The sequence below is a fragment of the Enoplosus armatus genome, chromosome 14, assembly GCF_043641665.1.
Source record: "Enoplosus armatus isolate fEnoArm2 chromosome 14, fEnoArm2.hap1, whole genome shotgun sequence".
NCBI classification, from domain to species: domain Eukaryota; kingdom Metazoa; phylum Chordata; class Actinopteri; order Centrarchiformes; family Enoplosidae; genus Enoplosus; species Enoplosus armatus.
The window spans coordinates 23,458,170-23,474,732 of record NC_092193.1 but is presented as its reverse complement, the minus strand read 5'-3'; the positions used below and the strand labels follow the sequence as shown (position 1 = coordinate 23,474,732).

Sequence of the window (16,563 nt, the reverse complement as noted above, 5' to 3'; positions counted from 1 at the left end):
TAACTTTTGGGTTTATGTTTGAAAATGAATAGACCCTTTTGGTGATGACATCATGAATATGTCACGGCGTTAGCTGGAGGCAAACACGAATCACCTCAGAGTGGTGGGCTACGTAACCGCCCGAAAGCATCATCTTGCTGTGTTGTTGGAAGCCAGAATTGACAGAGTTATGGCTCCAAATTTAAATTTTATCACATACGAGCGGCCACTGCCAGTCAACAAAATCAAAAGACAACTATGGTTAAACGCGATAAGATGAAAGGATTGGATCAAAAATGCTCGTGTTTGTAGCTCATATCACGTAAGGTTAAATAAAGTGTTGTCTGTTGCAGGTATGGGTAACATTATGACTCTCAAGGGACTCTCAGGCATTTGGACCATAATCTTTTGCAGAAGGACCCTGTGTTAAAATCTAATTCTAATACCAAGGTACTTGAGTTGATATTAAGCTCACATACAGTGGTGCATATTCTTCAATAAATCAACACAGGGGAATTATTACTGCTCATTTGTTTGCCCTGGGACGTGTTGGGGCAGAGGGGCCCTATGTTAAAATCCAATTCTAATACCAATAGTACTTGAGTTGATATTAAGCTCACATACAGTGGTGCATATTCTTCAATAAATCAACATAGGGGGATTATTACTGCTCATTTTTTTGCCCTGGGACGCGTCGGTGGGTTAATCCGGCCCTGCCCACCACAGTAAAGAAACACTGAAATATACACTTGGTTGCCTGTTTGGCTAGGTATACCGAGCTAAATCTAACGTATTTAGTCATCTCTCATTGATATAAATGAGGTGGCCAAAATGAGCCAACACCTGTCTAAAACAGTTTCAACAAAAACTGAACATCAGGACCTCATGAAGGGAGGAAGTGCGCTGCATTGGTTTTTACTGGGTGTATTGAGTGTGCGCACATATTAAACTATACAATACATACATACAGCGACCTTTTTGCCTTTCTCTGACAGAGCACAACGGTGGGAGACCACATGCAACAAAGGTACGACATCAAAGCATTCCGAAAAGGCTTTTTACAGCATGTTACATGAAGGCTAATCTCTTTTCTGTATGTGAATATGGAGCGAGTGACATGGCAGTGGCAGCCGGATGGAGAACACAGAGAGGACTGGTGGGGAAGTTGGATCCGTGAGGGGGCACGACGAGAGGAGGCGATTAACTGGGCTTACACGTCTCTTCAGCCTCCTGCGCTTCTTAACTCAGACCGACCTCATTCAAGTTGCACTTTGCTATTGAAACCTCCGACTCCTGCCCATCTCACTCACTCTTAGTCACGTTGGCATTCATTATTCTGTCTCGGTGGTGGATCCTCATTTTTGTGTCCCAGTGTGTGTTTTCATGCCGTATTAATAACCTCTGTCTGTCTTTCGTCTCTCTGAGGCTGATCTTTACTCGTTCTCCCTCATTAACCGCAGGCGTCATTACGCTTCGGCTATTACACTGCTCTCTCTCCTGTCAAGGACGTCGGCTGAGAACTGCAGCAGGAAACCTTTCTTTAACATGCATGATGAGACAAGCTCCACCGATCCAGCTCTAATGGACTGCTCTGTCAACACCCAAGTCAAATCATCCAATTTAAATCCCAATTTGCTTCAATTTTGGCCTTGTGTGGGACGTAATCTTTCAACTAGATATATTCTGAGGACTCAATTTCACCAAATCTTTCTCCAGCCAACTAATTTAATCTTTTTGAAGATTTATTGCCCTCAGTTTCTATTTGTTTGTCTAATATGTTTGCCTTGTATTATAGGGCTTACATTTTTTACTGTGAATTTAATATGAACATGCATAAGATATAACGTGTTGATTTTGTTTTCTTTGGACTGCGCCATGCAAACTCCCTTTGAGAACACACACAAGAAAATAAAACATTAGACTCCAAACTTGTTGTAAGGTATAACCAAACGGCATGAGTGTCACTGACCAGCAGTCAACAGGAATGTTTTCTACACAGCAGATCGATGACGTTCATGCACAGTGTTGCGGTTTTGTGGCAGGCTAAATGCCGCTTGGTCAATGACATTTCCTCTCACTAGCAACCACAAACAAGATGAAACATCTACACAGGTGGGCACGCGGGATCTTCTGTCATCTGATCAAGTTGTCTTTTCCGGGCAGACGGCATTGTTTTCCTCTTGTGTTTACTTGCCTTGTGGGTAGGAACTCGTGCTTGATCAAATACAGCGAAAATATCAATCGAATGCGTCAATATCAAATCAAAATGCCAAATGAAGCTGCTTAAGTCCTGTGGTGATAATTCAGTCGGCCAGCAGGCCTGAGCGGATGACTCAGTGGACATTGGACCAACGTTTATCAGCACAATCTCCAGTCACGTAGAAATGGAGCTGATCATCTACTGTGCTGTGAAGACAGAAGAAGAATGTGTGAGCGTGCATGAGTGAATAATATATACATACGCGCGCACAAGCGGGCGTGCGTGTGTGTGTGTGTCCATGTATGCTCTTGCTTAACTGTATAAAAATCCCCAGAGGAGCTGCAAATGTAGGCCATCTCCAGCTGAGCACTGTGAAATGAAGACAATCCTAATGCCAAACAGCCCGACACTACAGTAAGCCCCCTTTGGCGTCCACTCTGCCATGTTCTCATCTAAATACCATGCATGAAGACAGCCTTTTTTTTTTCTTTACTGGCTTTTTACAAGATTATTATACTCTGTGAGATTTCTGGTTCATTGTTACAGGGCCCAGCAGATTGTAGAGAGCAGTTATGCACGTTACTGCAACCCGAAGCATTTCAATTTTTTTTTCATTTTTAATTCTTTCTCCCGTTGTGTGCGCAACTGCATGACGCCGTGTTGGACTGTGAGCCTCTGAGCGCACGGCAATGCTTACTGTGTGGCTGAGTTAGCCACTGAACTAACCCATACAAAGACCATGTATAAATCAGTATGATTACACTGTCATGTCGTGGGATGACACAACTTGTGTTATTTAATGAGGTGGGCACAAAGCTGTGCAGTGTTTCCCCATTTCCACTGTTAAAATGTGTACATCGTCATCCGCCCATTTAGAATAGCTGTCAGACTCAAGCGAGCAAAATAGAATAAAGACTTTTTTTTTTTAACCCCAAAAGAGTTCCCTCCCGTAAACAGAGTTATCCCCTCGTGTAATCTACAGTAAAAAAAAAAAACTGCTGTCCAGATTAAAAAGAAGAACAAAATGAGGTTTCAACTGATCCCTGATAAACCAGTGGTCTACATTGTTTCGATAGGAGAAAGGTTCTGGTCTTACACATTTGCTTCCATACACAGACATGTTTCCTATGGAATTATTGTTTGCTGTTAAAGGCCACGTTTTTTTTTTTCTACTGCTCATTTGAGATGATGTAAACTGTGACTGTTTTCCTGCATACAGGCCAGCACATCACCGCAGTTACCTGCAACAAGGGATGTTGCCTGCCAGAGCAGCCCACCACCACCATGAGGACTGCAGAGGAAGCCTCATCAGAAGTACATGTTGCGACCTGTTTGTCTCATGCGCTTGGGTTTCATTAAAAAAGCTGTCCAGGGTATTGTGTTCTGTAAAAGACTTTGATGTCTGCACATCCGCTGTTCCCTATGCAGCTCCTATATGCCAATGAATAGACCGTCAAAGACACCTCGTCTGGAGGGGGAGGATCCATTTGAGGGCAGCTGAGGATGTTACCTGTGACCCCGCAGACTCTGTCACAACTTTGACGACAGAACAGTTCCTCAAATATCCCTACAAGGATGTGTATGTGTGTGTGTAGGTCCCAGTTTATTAGCTGAAATGAACCTTTCCTGTAATGTTATTCCAGGTTCGGTGGCGGTCCTCGTCTCTAGAAAAGTCTTCAGTGTTATGGAGAAGTGGAATCCTATGCTAGGTGCAATTATTGAAGGTACTGTCATCCCATTCAGGTTAGAAATGCCCCCCCCCACCACCACCACAATGTAACAGAGCTACCACACCCCTCCACCGTAGGCCCAACATTCCTGTACTGCTGGTGTACATCACACACAGCGCTCACCCACCAGATTGGGGTTTTGCACCAATCTAGTGTGTAGACACGCATTTATGATTATTATGCCAACATATATCCATTACATAACTTTCTAGATGCTCTTGGGAAATATCTGGGACAGCCACAGCCACACAACACTGCACCACCCGGCAATTCTGCAACTGAGGAAGGGAGCCAAAGTACAGACCCTTCATCTTGTGCTACTCCATCACAGCCAGCAGAAACAGATTTATTATTGTTGCAAATCACAGCTGCATACATGTCGGGATTATTTACCAATGCTGTGTTATATTTCGGAGCAACGTACACAATGGTTACATAACTATGTGCATGCATCGTCTGGTACACAAATTACACCACCAGCCCCATGTTCACCCACTACACCCCTGCATCATGTACAGCTCGAGCACAGCCTGCAACAAGTGAGGCCACTAAGGCCGTTTCCCAAACGCCTACATACCCGTATATATAAACTGGGGACGTATGTGACCGACAGTCACCTCCATGGAAATCATCTTACAGCAGATTCAAGTGTAAAACTCACTCATTAACATAGTCTGGCTCATGGCCCAGGACTATAGTCCTGTCCCCATGTGGCCCCCTTTGCATGAAGTTTGGACACACCTGTGTTTACAAGGAATAAAGACACATGCATACATTCAGACTTGAACATCCATTTCTGCCTCGTAGCGCCCTACCTGTGCTGCTCTGGATGGTCCTGACGGTGGTGGCCGATGTGCGTGGCGGGGAGGACGGCAACAGGAGCAGGGGCCTCCCTCCCTCTCCTTCCTCCTCGCCGGCACAGCCCTGGTCGATCGCCCTCACGTAGCTGTGGCTTCGCATTCGGAAGCATCCCGGCATGGGCAGGGTGTCCATGGTGTCCATGCTGTCCATGGCAGCCTCCATGGCCTGGGCCTGCATCTCGCTGTAGACCTGCTCGCACACCTGCTCGATCTGCCCGTTCACCTCCACCTCACTCAGCTGGAGGAGGAGCAGGCAGAGTTAGAACAGAGAGAGAAAGGGGAAGAGGGGACAATGACGAGGGTGGGCCTTGGAGAAACTTCCAGACTATTATCAGTCAAAACACATCACATATTTAAAAAAAAAGAGGCACACTATTGTACGTCAAAGTTTAAGCTGCACCAAAAAGACATTAATGAGGGCTTGCTTGCTGGCAACTGCATGATTCCTCGGTGGGCATGTATACTGGCACTTTGCTCTTGGTCTGCAAAAACCCCCTTTTGACCATTTGACCATTTTCAGGCACCACTTTGTATGCAGTGTTTGATTGAGGTGGATTTTTGAACGTTTCAGTGAGGTTTGCTTGAGGGCTTGATGCTGTCACGAAAGTGAAGTCAAAATGTCTTGATCGCCCCCCCACTCCACCCGGTGGCTGGCTGCATAGTATAGGTCATAAGCCCCGCCCCCTCCATGTTAGCAGATGGGACATGGGCCAGACTAAAAAAAGTACACATCAAATACATTTTTCCCAAATATGGTTTCTGTCATTTTAGGTAGTTCTTATCATGCTGATGTTTGTTCACATGTTCATTTTTCTGATAATTTTGGTTTGAATTAGTTATTTGATGCTATAAATAAACCACTGTGCAGACTTTGGCTCCAAATTACATCACCAGTGCAAGATGGCAGCGGCCATATACGGGAGAGTTTGGCTTTGGGAGGAAGTGGGAGACGCGTCGTCCATCTTTATATACTGTCTGTGGTCTGGGCTGGGTCTGCCATGTGGGGAAAAGTTTGGTGTCAAAGGGGCAGAGCTACAAGCCACCGTCAAAGGGGTGGAGCTACGACAGCCAGCACAGTGGGTAAGGCTTGCTGCTGTTGCAATGGATCAGGGCTGGGGCTGTTACAGGGGTCTGTGTCCACCATTGTGGGTAGAACTGCAGCCTTTGTCACCACATGGTGCTAATGGGCAGGGAGTCTGCCCACCACAGGAGGGTGGAGCTGGGAACCGGCTTCTCATTCACGTCTACGTGGGGGGGACGCATTCGCCTCTGTTCCCAAGTTGACCTGCCTTCGCGAGGCTCTCAAGTGTTCAGCCAGTTTGAGAGAGGGGGGAGGATTGACCTCTCAATCAGGAAATATTGTGTGTTTATATCCACGTTTTAAAAACCATTAATAAAAGCTAATTATTACATTTAAACTCTGCAGTTTTTCCTCTTCCTCTACGTATTTGAAAAGCCTCAATGTATTTCTTTGACGTCCAGCAAACATGATATATCACGATATAGCAAATGAAACAGTGCATCAGTGTAGACATTCCTCCAGGTCACACTCGTGTGGATGACATTATTGGTGAGACTCCTCTTCCTCGGCCACATAAAGAAATGCGTTTGGATGGTTTGTGCGTTTGTCTTTGAGATAGGAGGTTGTCTGAACAGGTTTCAGCGCAAAAAGGAGCACTACCATTGCACTGTGCCACCTAATCAGCATAAACACGGCCTCATCGCCCCCCCCCTCCCCCCCTCCTCCCACATGTTTCCAACATGCTTGTTTGGTGTCAGGAAGCGACCATTAAGAACAGGTGCAGATGCAAACAAAGCTTGGCTCGGCGCTGGCAGGAAAATAGGAGCCCTTATTGTTCTATAGCCACCATCCAGCCAGGATTTTTAAGTCAAGACAATGTTTCTACTACAAGGTCTTTCAACTATGGTGTCAATGTCCCATTTTTTGGGGGATTCTATTTGTCATTTTTATGCCCCCGTTCTTTCTCTTTTCCAATCACTGAGCTTAATTTTCACACTGACTCAAACTGAAAACAAATTGTAATTGAATGGATCTCAACTTGCAAGACAAAGGTATAAGTAGTTTAACAGGGTTTTTATGGTTAGATCCATGCAGAGGAGGATATTAGAACAGTTAATAGAGGCAATTCAGTATGGTAATGGTAATTAGGAACAGGTTCAGGATGGGTAATACAAGTGGAGGTTCAAGGTGAGGTTAAGGTGGGACAAATGAAGGCTTATTGGGCACAGCTTTATTTCATGTGCTGTAGCTTTGAAGAAAAGCTTTAAACAGCGGCCTGCCAGGAGGACGTGCATAGCAAAGTTCATTATTAGGTACAGTAGAACGGAGCCATTCACAGCTGCTGCGGTGGGGTTATTTAGTCAAGAAAAAATCATTCCAAAGTTACCGCAAATGAGCTCAGCGAATTTCTAAAACTGCTGGACACTACAGCTTTAAACAAACGTTACCACAACAGGAGGAAACTGTTCATTTGTTGGGGACTATTCTCAGCGGCGGATGAATCCACGTCCGGTCGTTTACGATAGGCATAACCATAGGTGTAGTGGTGTCCGCTAGAGTTTTGAATGCCGTATACTTCCTCCATTGGAACGACAGTAAGGGAGGGGGGGGCACAGTGCAAACTATCCCATTCTGTCATGGAAAGTTTGAACATCTACAGACCCTTGGCAACTGATGACAATCGTTTGATATGGTCAAAAGCTCAGAAAGTGGACCTTGAGTTGCGATTGTTTTCTGGGTTGGAAAACAGTGAACCCGCCCTTTAAAAGACACTGAAGAGGAAGAAATACAACTGGTCACCCATTATATAATGCGCCATTAGGTCTTCAATCTGGTATAGACCCCTCCCCGCATATTCCATTCCACAGCAGAGTGCATGAAAATGAGTTCAAACACCATCACACCCATCCAAGCCAGTCTGAATTCATGGTGAAATGATTGGGTGGGGCATACTGTAAAGATAAAGGCAGCAGTGTTGGCAACCAACCTGACTGATGGTGCTCATGGCCCTCATGTAGCTTTCATTGCGTGAGCGGTATTGGGGTGAGGACAGCAGCGATTTGGGGTCGAGGAGGGTTTTGGGGTCCAGGGTATCGAGGCTTCTATTGATTGAAACCTCACTCACCGCACGTAGGTAACTGTGGCTCCTGATCTGCAGTTTGGGGGAGTGCTCCGTGGAAATCCTGACGACAGAGGGACGACAGGGAGGTAGAGTTATACACAAGGTTTATTTCTTTATTTCTTAGTCAACATTGGGACGCTCTATTTCAGCCACCATCCAACGTGGAAAACCTCACTATTGTTCAGCCACACACACACGGACTGCTGCACATAATGCTTTGTCCGCCACAGCAGCTCTATGAGACTATATTATTTAAAGACCTAGCACCCTAAAGATTTCTGAAATAATGTTTTTTGTTTTTTTGTCTACCGACTATGTAGACGTCCGTAACAGTGCACTGAGTTAGTAAAGTTAGCACTAATGCTAACAATGCTAGCCACTCTGATCAGAGCAGAACTGAGTTGTTCCAAGTGACCATTGAGTGCGTGCACTATGATCTCACAGCCCCCTGTGGCTGGTGGAGCCACACTTAGTAACCCTGATACATCTCAATACATAGGGAAGTTCCACAACTACACACACAGGTTGCGCTGTACTGGAACAATAGCTTGGCATAATGTTCTTCTAGAACAGTGGTTCCCAACCTTTTTCTTAAGGGAAACCTATTTTGCCAGGGTATATCCACTGACAACCCCCACCCACATACAATTACAAAAAAAAAAAGGGGGGGGGTAGTCTATTTGTTTTGTAATATCTATATATATTTCATTATATTCACTGCATAAAAAACAGTAACAGCACAGAACAATTAAATTAATACCAGCAGGAAGCAATTTGTTTAAAATTCTGTGGATATTGCAATGTAGGGAAGGATTTTTCCATACATTTTTAGGAACACAATTCTACATCCTTATATGACTTGTAATTTTACTATCATACATACATTTTTATAGTCCAAGCAACCTGGCTTTACAATGAATAATTAAAGGTGTAAACCCTTAAATGTAGTTGTCTTCTTAGTTCAATGCATGTATATTACAGTATGTATAAAAGTTCTCACACCCTTAAAATCAAGAGGGCTTCACGAACCCCCATGGAGCTTTGGCGACCCCTGATGTTCTGGAACACCTTGAGCCCACGAGGTTCTTTTAAAAGGAACCTATTTAAGACTTGTGATTTTGTACATGACCATGCGAAAAAGACAAGTGAAATACATGTAGAATGTGTAGGATTTAGTCATCGGTTGTATGCGAAGGCAACTTACGATAAATACCAATCATCTTCTGCGCAGGTTTTAGAACTTTCTCCCACACACACACACACACACCTTCTGTTATGAGGACAAGCTGTTCAGTCACGTTATGGTCATTTTTTTTGACCATGACATTGTGCATATAGCTTCTCTCACCACAGCCTCATGAATCATTTCAAATTCAACGGTCGCGAACACAGCAGAGCACGTGTAAAACATGTTGCAATGTACCAGAATACCAGGATATAAACCAGCTGAGTTTAGCGTCATAGATATGGTTCTTTTGGATTTGAAACCAGAGCAGACGACGAAGATGACGTCAGGCAGTCGAATCCTAACAGATGGAAAAGGGAAAGAGATGTGTGAATATGTATGCGTAGTCATAGTACATACTCTGCACGCCACAACTCCCATTCAAGTCTGTAGTGCTGTTGTCGAGATTTGGGAGCGGTAGTAAATATATAACAGAATATGCTATATTAACTTTCAGGGATTCAGCCGAACCATTACATGATTGGAACTACAGTCTACTACACTTTCTAGCTATTAATGAGGGATGAATGACAGAAGTTTTTGTAATACCTTAGCCATGAATAATCCCATTTTCTCAACCAATATATCAAGACAATACAACTCTAAATATCAGTGGCCAAAGAGCTGTGGGCGGCAGTAGATCATTTCTTACATTACAATTTCACTTTCAATGGGTAGTCGATGGTTTTTAATACCAAACTAATACTAAAATAGTACTTTAGCCAATATCCCACAAATGCAATATTGATTCATGAATCAATCAGATCTTCTCTAACTTCTTCTCGACTGACCCTTTCAGCCCTTCCAGTCAGATCTGAATTAGCAGTTGCCAATATACCCTTTTCACTAGCCCTAGGCCATGGGTCACTAACAGGCAGACAGACCGAGTCCAGAGAGAGGCGAGAGAGGTGAGAGGCGAGTGACGGATGATAAGACGAGTGAACAATACAGGGAGAGAGACTGTTAAGTCAAGATGTGAAACAGTTAACAAGGAAAAAGGGAAACTCAAGCTGCTGATACACTTTATTTTGTTTTTCTTAAATTAAGCACTTTATCTTAAGATACACAATTTTTTATTTATTTTCTCTATTTTATTTTTAAATGCAGCCCTTCTTTTACTTAATGAGAGAAGAACATTATACACATCTACAGTATTATATATCTGTATAGTTCAATGTTATATTAAATATTGTCAGAATGTTTTTGAATTGTACTTTCTTTATTTGATTTGACAGTCAGTTGTTGAATACATGCAGACGTTGATACAACTACTAGGCCACTTCAATATATAATCACACTAAATCACAACGCAAGTTAGACATTAAGATGTTCCCGACCTTTGCTTGAGGAAATTTTCTCTAACTGGACCTCTTCGAATTTTAGTTGAATACCCCTGCCCTAGGCCATTGCACTTTGGACTTCTGCCTCGCTTGGCCTGCGGCCACCACGACCCGACAGTCGTAACGGCAGTCACGGATCCCAAATAAAGAAACAGTTTGGCATTCATTGACTCCAAGGTGCTAACCAATCTGTGCTTGAGTTGGGATCAGTCAACCGAAACAGTTTGAGGTGTAAGAAAAACTGGACTGGGACCAACAAATCTGACACAAATGACAATATTTACAGCAAAAAGTAGACCGGCTTCAAGCAAGTCTCCATCTTTAGTTGTGTGTGTGTGTGTGTGTGTGTGTGTATGCTAATTTTAAGACAATGGATGCCAGTGCATGCATGAACAGACAGAGAGAGAGAGTGTGTGTGTGTGTGTGAGGAGGCAACAGAAAAAAGCAGAGCGGCAGAGTCCCTCGACAACTCACTGTAATTACTCTCACTATTTACAGAGCTGTGAAAGCTTAATTAGACGAAGGTGATATTTCTGGCTTCCTGCTGTAGATCAGACCGAAGATTACACCTCTCTCAGGGGCGGATGAACCGAGCCTCCCTTTTAGCGGCCGGATCAGGGCTACGTTGCTTCACAGAATTTTACTGAGAGGGAGATATTGATTCAAGACTAGGATTTGGGTTTGGCCCTTTCGGACCCTGCATCCACTGCAATGGATTCGTTTTCAGCCGGTGACAGTACACTCGCCTAATAGCAAAGTAGGTTTTAACTAACCATTTAAGGTCAATTTCAAAGTATAAGTTACCAACATACTGAAGTCATCCGATTAAAAGTCAATTTGACAAATTCGTCAATGCGGAGGACACAGGATGTGTTTTTTTTTGTCCATCCCATAGGAAATCAGGTCTACAGTGACAATGGGGGGGGGGGGGGGGGGGTTGTCTTTAAAACAAACAGCCTTTTTGAATTATATCACTCTAATATTTCATTCATCATTTATTGGTCCTGTAAAATTTAGGAAATGTTTACAAAAAATACTGTAAGAACTCTAAGTTCATTGCATTTTTTTGTCTGCTAATAGAACAAACTGTAACACAGTATGTTCAAAGTGAAATGCAGGTATATATATAGAAGGATGTATCAGCATGATTCAGCTGTCACTGGATGCCCCCCCCCCCCCCCCCCCTGCCCCCCAACAGTACACTGAAATAAAAGAAAATACAAACTGAATCAGAGGCATTGTGGGCAGCTACTGTCGTGTCCACCTCTGGTTCTAACTGGTTTGAGTTCAGGGTCATCCCGCGCAGCGAGCGCCATCTGTTTCTTCCTTCATTAGCTAATCAGAGTAACGTTGGGGGAAACACCCCCGTCCTGCTGCAGGCTGCACACCATTCTGACGTGGCTTCAGTGACAAAGACGGCAGATGTGCCGCTCATCATAACAACGCTTGCATAAAGACTGCTGTGTGAAACTCAAGCGATTGTTTTTAATTCACGAAATCCAGTTGTTAGGGTCGTGCTTTTAAAACGCAGATGTCCGCACGTCCCAGTGATTTACAGGTTGACTTAAAGTTTAAAGTTTTAATGACGATAGCTAAAGATAGACCCGATAAATGAACACACACTCATCAGAATATTAGCGTTCACCTTACCCCGTTCTTCCCGAGCAGTACAATAAGAATGCATCGGAACAAACTCTAGTGATCAGTGTCACGCTAAATGTAATATTCACCAATGTAAGAGAACACTTAAATCATTATTAAACACAAACCTTAACACTAGCATTAGTTAGGGATTACAAGCTAGCAAAATAGCCAGCTGCCTTGTCTTGTTAATGTAAAACACTAGCAGCAAAAAAATCCTTAAAAGTCAGTTTTGTCCCGTTTTCGTCTGCTTTTGAGAAGAGCTAGCTAATGCATGCATTACATGTTGTATACATAACGTGTACAGGCTTATGAAATCGATTTAGCAACTCCATCATATATCAATTTGTTCATTGAAATGTGAAGAACAACAAAGGAATTAGCTAGCTAACGTTACCTTAGCTGTCCGTCACTCTTTGTTTAGTCGGTTATCCAGCTTGAGCTAACGTTAGCCAGCAGCGCTACTTGGTTATCTAGCTTCGTTTCGGCTTTTTTTTTTCCCGCGCAGCAGGCGTCTTTATGGAAGTGGCTTTGAGTAGGCAAGCTCTCAACCCCACACCCCATTCTCTTTCTGGATATTTCTCTCTATTTTTTTTTTTTTTTAATTCAAACCTTCTAGCATGTTTTTCTTTGACTTTCAAGTATGGCGGCTGTTAGGGGGCTGTGACGTCAACTGTAGGACCTCAATATCCTCGGTGCCTTCGGAAGAAAGTCTGTTTGTACTACATCAGGACCGAAATTCAGGACATGGGTACTCGAATTGACTACAAAATGAAATACACATTTAAAAAAAAAAAAAAAAATGCTATTTTTGTCTGTTTAAAATGTACTCAAATTGAAATTTTAAAACAAATTGGAGTAAAACAAGAAATAAGAAAGTAAAAACACTAGTAGAAAAATCCACCATACCATTTTCATGAAATTTTACATAGTTTCAATCATGACGTTTGAGTCTTAGTTAAACATGGGAGAAGGGTAAGCATGAACAGAAGATTACAGTACAGCGACAATGAAATCTTACTGTAGAGTGGTCATCTCAGTCAGTGATGGCTGTGTGGCTTTCAGGTAGCTGGCCCTGCGTGCCTGGATTTTGGGGGAGGGTTTGGGACTCCCGTCGGAGTCTCCGCTGTCGTCCTCGGCCATGGCTTTGACATAGCTGCCGCTCCTCATCCTCCGACAGGGGATGTCGTCCTCCTTCCCCAGAGGAGAGAAGCCGCTCCACTCATCCTGAGGTACCTGATGACCGGGCGGAGGGGACAGAGAAACACCGTCAGGGGGATCCACTCCACCGCTGTCCGAGTCCAAGCCACCAAACTGGCTAACTAACCTGTCCTGGTGGTACATGGAACCTATAACAGCAGAGCTAACGTGCAGCACAACAACGGTCCCCATGCAGAGCTAGATCTGGCATCCAAAAACACAGACTGGACTACTAAACTGATGGCTGGCATTTTCCTTAGTCCATCACTCTTTTACACACATGGCATGCACACACAGCACTCACACTTGCCGGGGTACAGTCTGTTGGCTAATTAGCATGGAACAGTATGTGTTCATGGGTCTGCCTTGGGTCGGCCTGAAGTTCCTCTCTGGCTAATTCGTACATCTGTTTTTCCGAGAGTCAGCTCAGTCCACCTATATATAAAGTGTGTCATACATGAGCACAGGAGAGTGTGTAACGTGTGTGTTTATGTGTGTCTGCACTGCATCTGACCCCGGGGGGAGGGGGGTTCTGCTTGTTAATTGAGAAAGACTTGTTATATGGGTTAAGATATGTTTTACTGACAGTATCTGCACAAAGATAAATAAGTGAACTGAACAAAATGACGATACAGCGAGTACAAGGAATGAATAAAGAGAAAGTGCAGAGGCCTGTAGTCTGAGGGCGGCTAATTGGTGCAATTGGCTAATAACTGCCTTCTTATAATAACTGTTTTCTGAGTTTGACATGGACACTAACAAAATGTCTCACAAATACAACGAACGTGAGAGAGGTAAGATATTTCCCAAGAGAGACAGTCCCTGCAATAATTCATATATTATATAATATTATCATATTGGGTGATCTGGACTTATTATATCTTTATATATATATTTCATTATATTCATTGCACAAAAAAACAATAACAGCACAGAACAATTAACTGTACAATGAACCTAAATAGTGAACTTAGTAACTGCAGGGAGTTGCGTATAACAATTTGTTTAAAAGTCTGAACAGACTATTTCCTGTGGATATTGCACAATTCTATGTCTGTATTATCACATTAATACATACGCTTGAATAGTCCATGCAGCCTGGCTTTCTAATAAATAAAGAAATAAAGACATACACTTCTACAATAACCCTTACAATTGTGTTGTCCTCTTCACAGAAATTCATTGAATGCATGTATATTATATTTTATATATATAAATATATAAAAAATATATATAAAAAAAAAAAAGCCTGCACACGGGCTTCCGTCTTTTGTCTTTTTGAGATGATAATAATAGTATGTTAAGATGTGATGGAGCTCCATGATGCCTGTGTATGTTGCTTAAAACTAAGGCCGGTATGTATACAATCCACCGCGGCTCATTATTTTGAATTAGCCGCATCCTTTTGGTGCGTCGGTGCCAGCTGGAGCGATTCCAGCGCCGTGTGTCAACCTGGTTAGCGTTTACCACCTTCAGACGAGAGGCCGGCGAGTGTGAGAATTTGACAGACAATAACAGAGACAGACAGCAGGAGAGTTGCACCGCCACTCTGACTAATTATATATGAATCACAGAGGGAAAAGAGGCAGAACAGATCTTCTGGGCTCGGTGTCTCGCTCTACTCTTTGAATGTGTGTGTGTGTGTGACGTCAAAGGGACACAAATGAGCAGTTTGGCTATAAAAAGAGAATGCGGGAGAGGACCAGCTGCAGTAGCATCAGCAGCGCCTCTCACCCACGCACAGGCCTCACTTCCACTGCCGCTCGACACTCATTCACTGTACGCTGTAATGGCTGGGGAACAGCGGAGCGCTGCTGCCTGTGCTTTAAACCGTCATTAGCGCAGATGCATTTTGAGGACGAACAATCCAACCCGGCACTCTCGCCTGTCTGCGCGTTAAAAAAAATAAGTCACTTCGCGTGTGACGGTCACGTTGGGTGTACAGCATGTCCAGAGCATTTACTGTGCGTTTAACATTACAGCCTGTGGATTGTTTCCTTGGCAACACTTTGGCTGTTTTGATGGCTTAAGGCAGCAGCGTTTGAAATAACAGGTGCTGTAAGATTGCAGCCAGCCGCTTGCTGTGGAGATGCTGGAGATGATAATTTGACAACTGAACATATATATATATATAACTGAATACATATATATATATATATATAGCCAAGGGGAATGGATTCTCTTGATCCAGCAGCTCTGATGTGCTGCTTGTAGCTGATGTTTGCCACAATCAAAAAACAGACCACGTTGTTTGAAAGGGAAATGTACGTCGCTTACCCTTGACCTTTTCATGCTTAGCTTTTGAATTAGCATTCTTTTTAAGTGTGTGTTTTAGACTTCTTCTCCGTGCTGCAGGTTTACAGAAAAACGATCCTGACACTCTCTCTCTGAAAGCACTTTCGGTGCTGTTTACTAATCTAATCTGCAGCTCCAGCAACAATCCCTACAAAATCATGATCTGTGTTGCATTTGAACTAAATTATCAATGGGGTTTATCGCACTTCCTTGCCCAACAGCAAATGACTGCACAGCTGCGGTCACTGTGGCAACAAATAAAAAGCATGAGATAATAAGTCAGCAAGCTGCCTCAGTAATAGTAATAAGTTCCAGACCAAGTAAGACCGAAGCAACTAAACCCTTGAGTGCGTTGAAATGAGCACCAATCTGTTTTATAACTCATGAATTCAACAAAAAAAATTGTTATTTAATATTTAAGAGTTATAGTCTGGCTTTAACAATAGAGGTGACGAGAGGTCTAAGTGCTATTTGTTCAAGTACCGGAGCGCAATTATGATGCATGCGCATGTGGTTAAGTTGGTGCTCATTTTCAAAGGTTATGTAACCGCTGCTCCCACTGCAGCACGTTTACATACATTAGTCAACTATAATGTTGAGAATGTTACGCGGCATTAAGCAATATAGACCCCTTTTCTGTGAGAAAATATTATGACAGGGTTTTTTTGTGGGCGGAGCTTAGGTGGAGGCAGAATAATTCCCTGAACACGTTAGCTAAACGCTAGCTAGCAAGTTTTGTTAGCTTGTTGTTTTAACAATGGCTGAAGAAAATACGAGTTTCTCTGAATATGCACGGTCACTCACTCTGTTAAAGTCAACATGAACCAACGGCGCCAGATTGGCCAACACCGTACACGCTCACTCAGTGGATGGACGATCTGACAGGACTACCTCCGGTGGAATGGGCTGACATTTAGCGCTACACCTACCTGACAGAGAAACCAAGTGTG

At 43.3% G+C, this 16,563-nt stretch overlaps 1 protein-coding gene across 2 annotated transcripts in view; it reads right to left on the bottom strand.

Annotated features, from left to right (window-relative positions):
• The window catches only part of LOC139297094 (disks large-associated protein 1-like), a 39,005-nt gene extending 23,395 nt beyond the window's left edge, over nt 1–15,610 (bottom strand). The window contains exons 1-4 of one of the 2 annotated variants that reach the window (XM_070919684.1): nt 15,596–15,610; nt 13,140–13,354; nt 7,778–7,973; nt 4,692–5,007 (exon numbers count right to left, since the gene is read on the bottom strand). In XM_070919684.1, the coding sequence (XP_070775785.1) occupies nt 4,692–5,007; nt 7,778–7,973; nt 13,140–13,354; nt 15,596–15,610 (742 nt within the window). The remainder of the gene's footprint in view (nt 1–4,691; nt 5,008–7,777; nt 7,974–13,139; nt 13,355–15,595) is intronic. The other variant, XM_070919685.1, reaches the window with a different exon arrangement.
• Between the last annotated feature and the right edge of the window lie 953 nt (nt 15,611–16,563).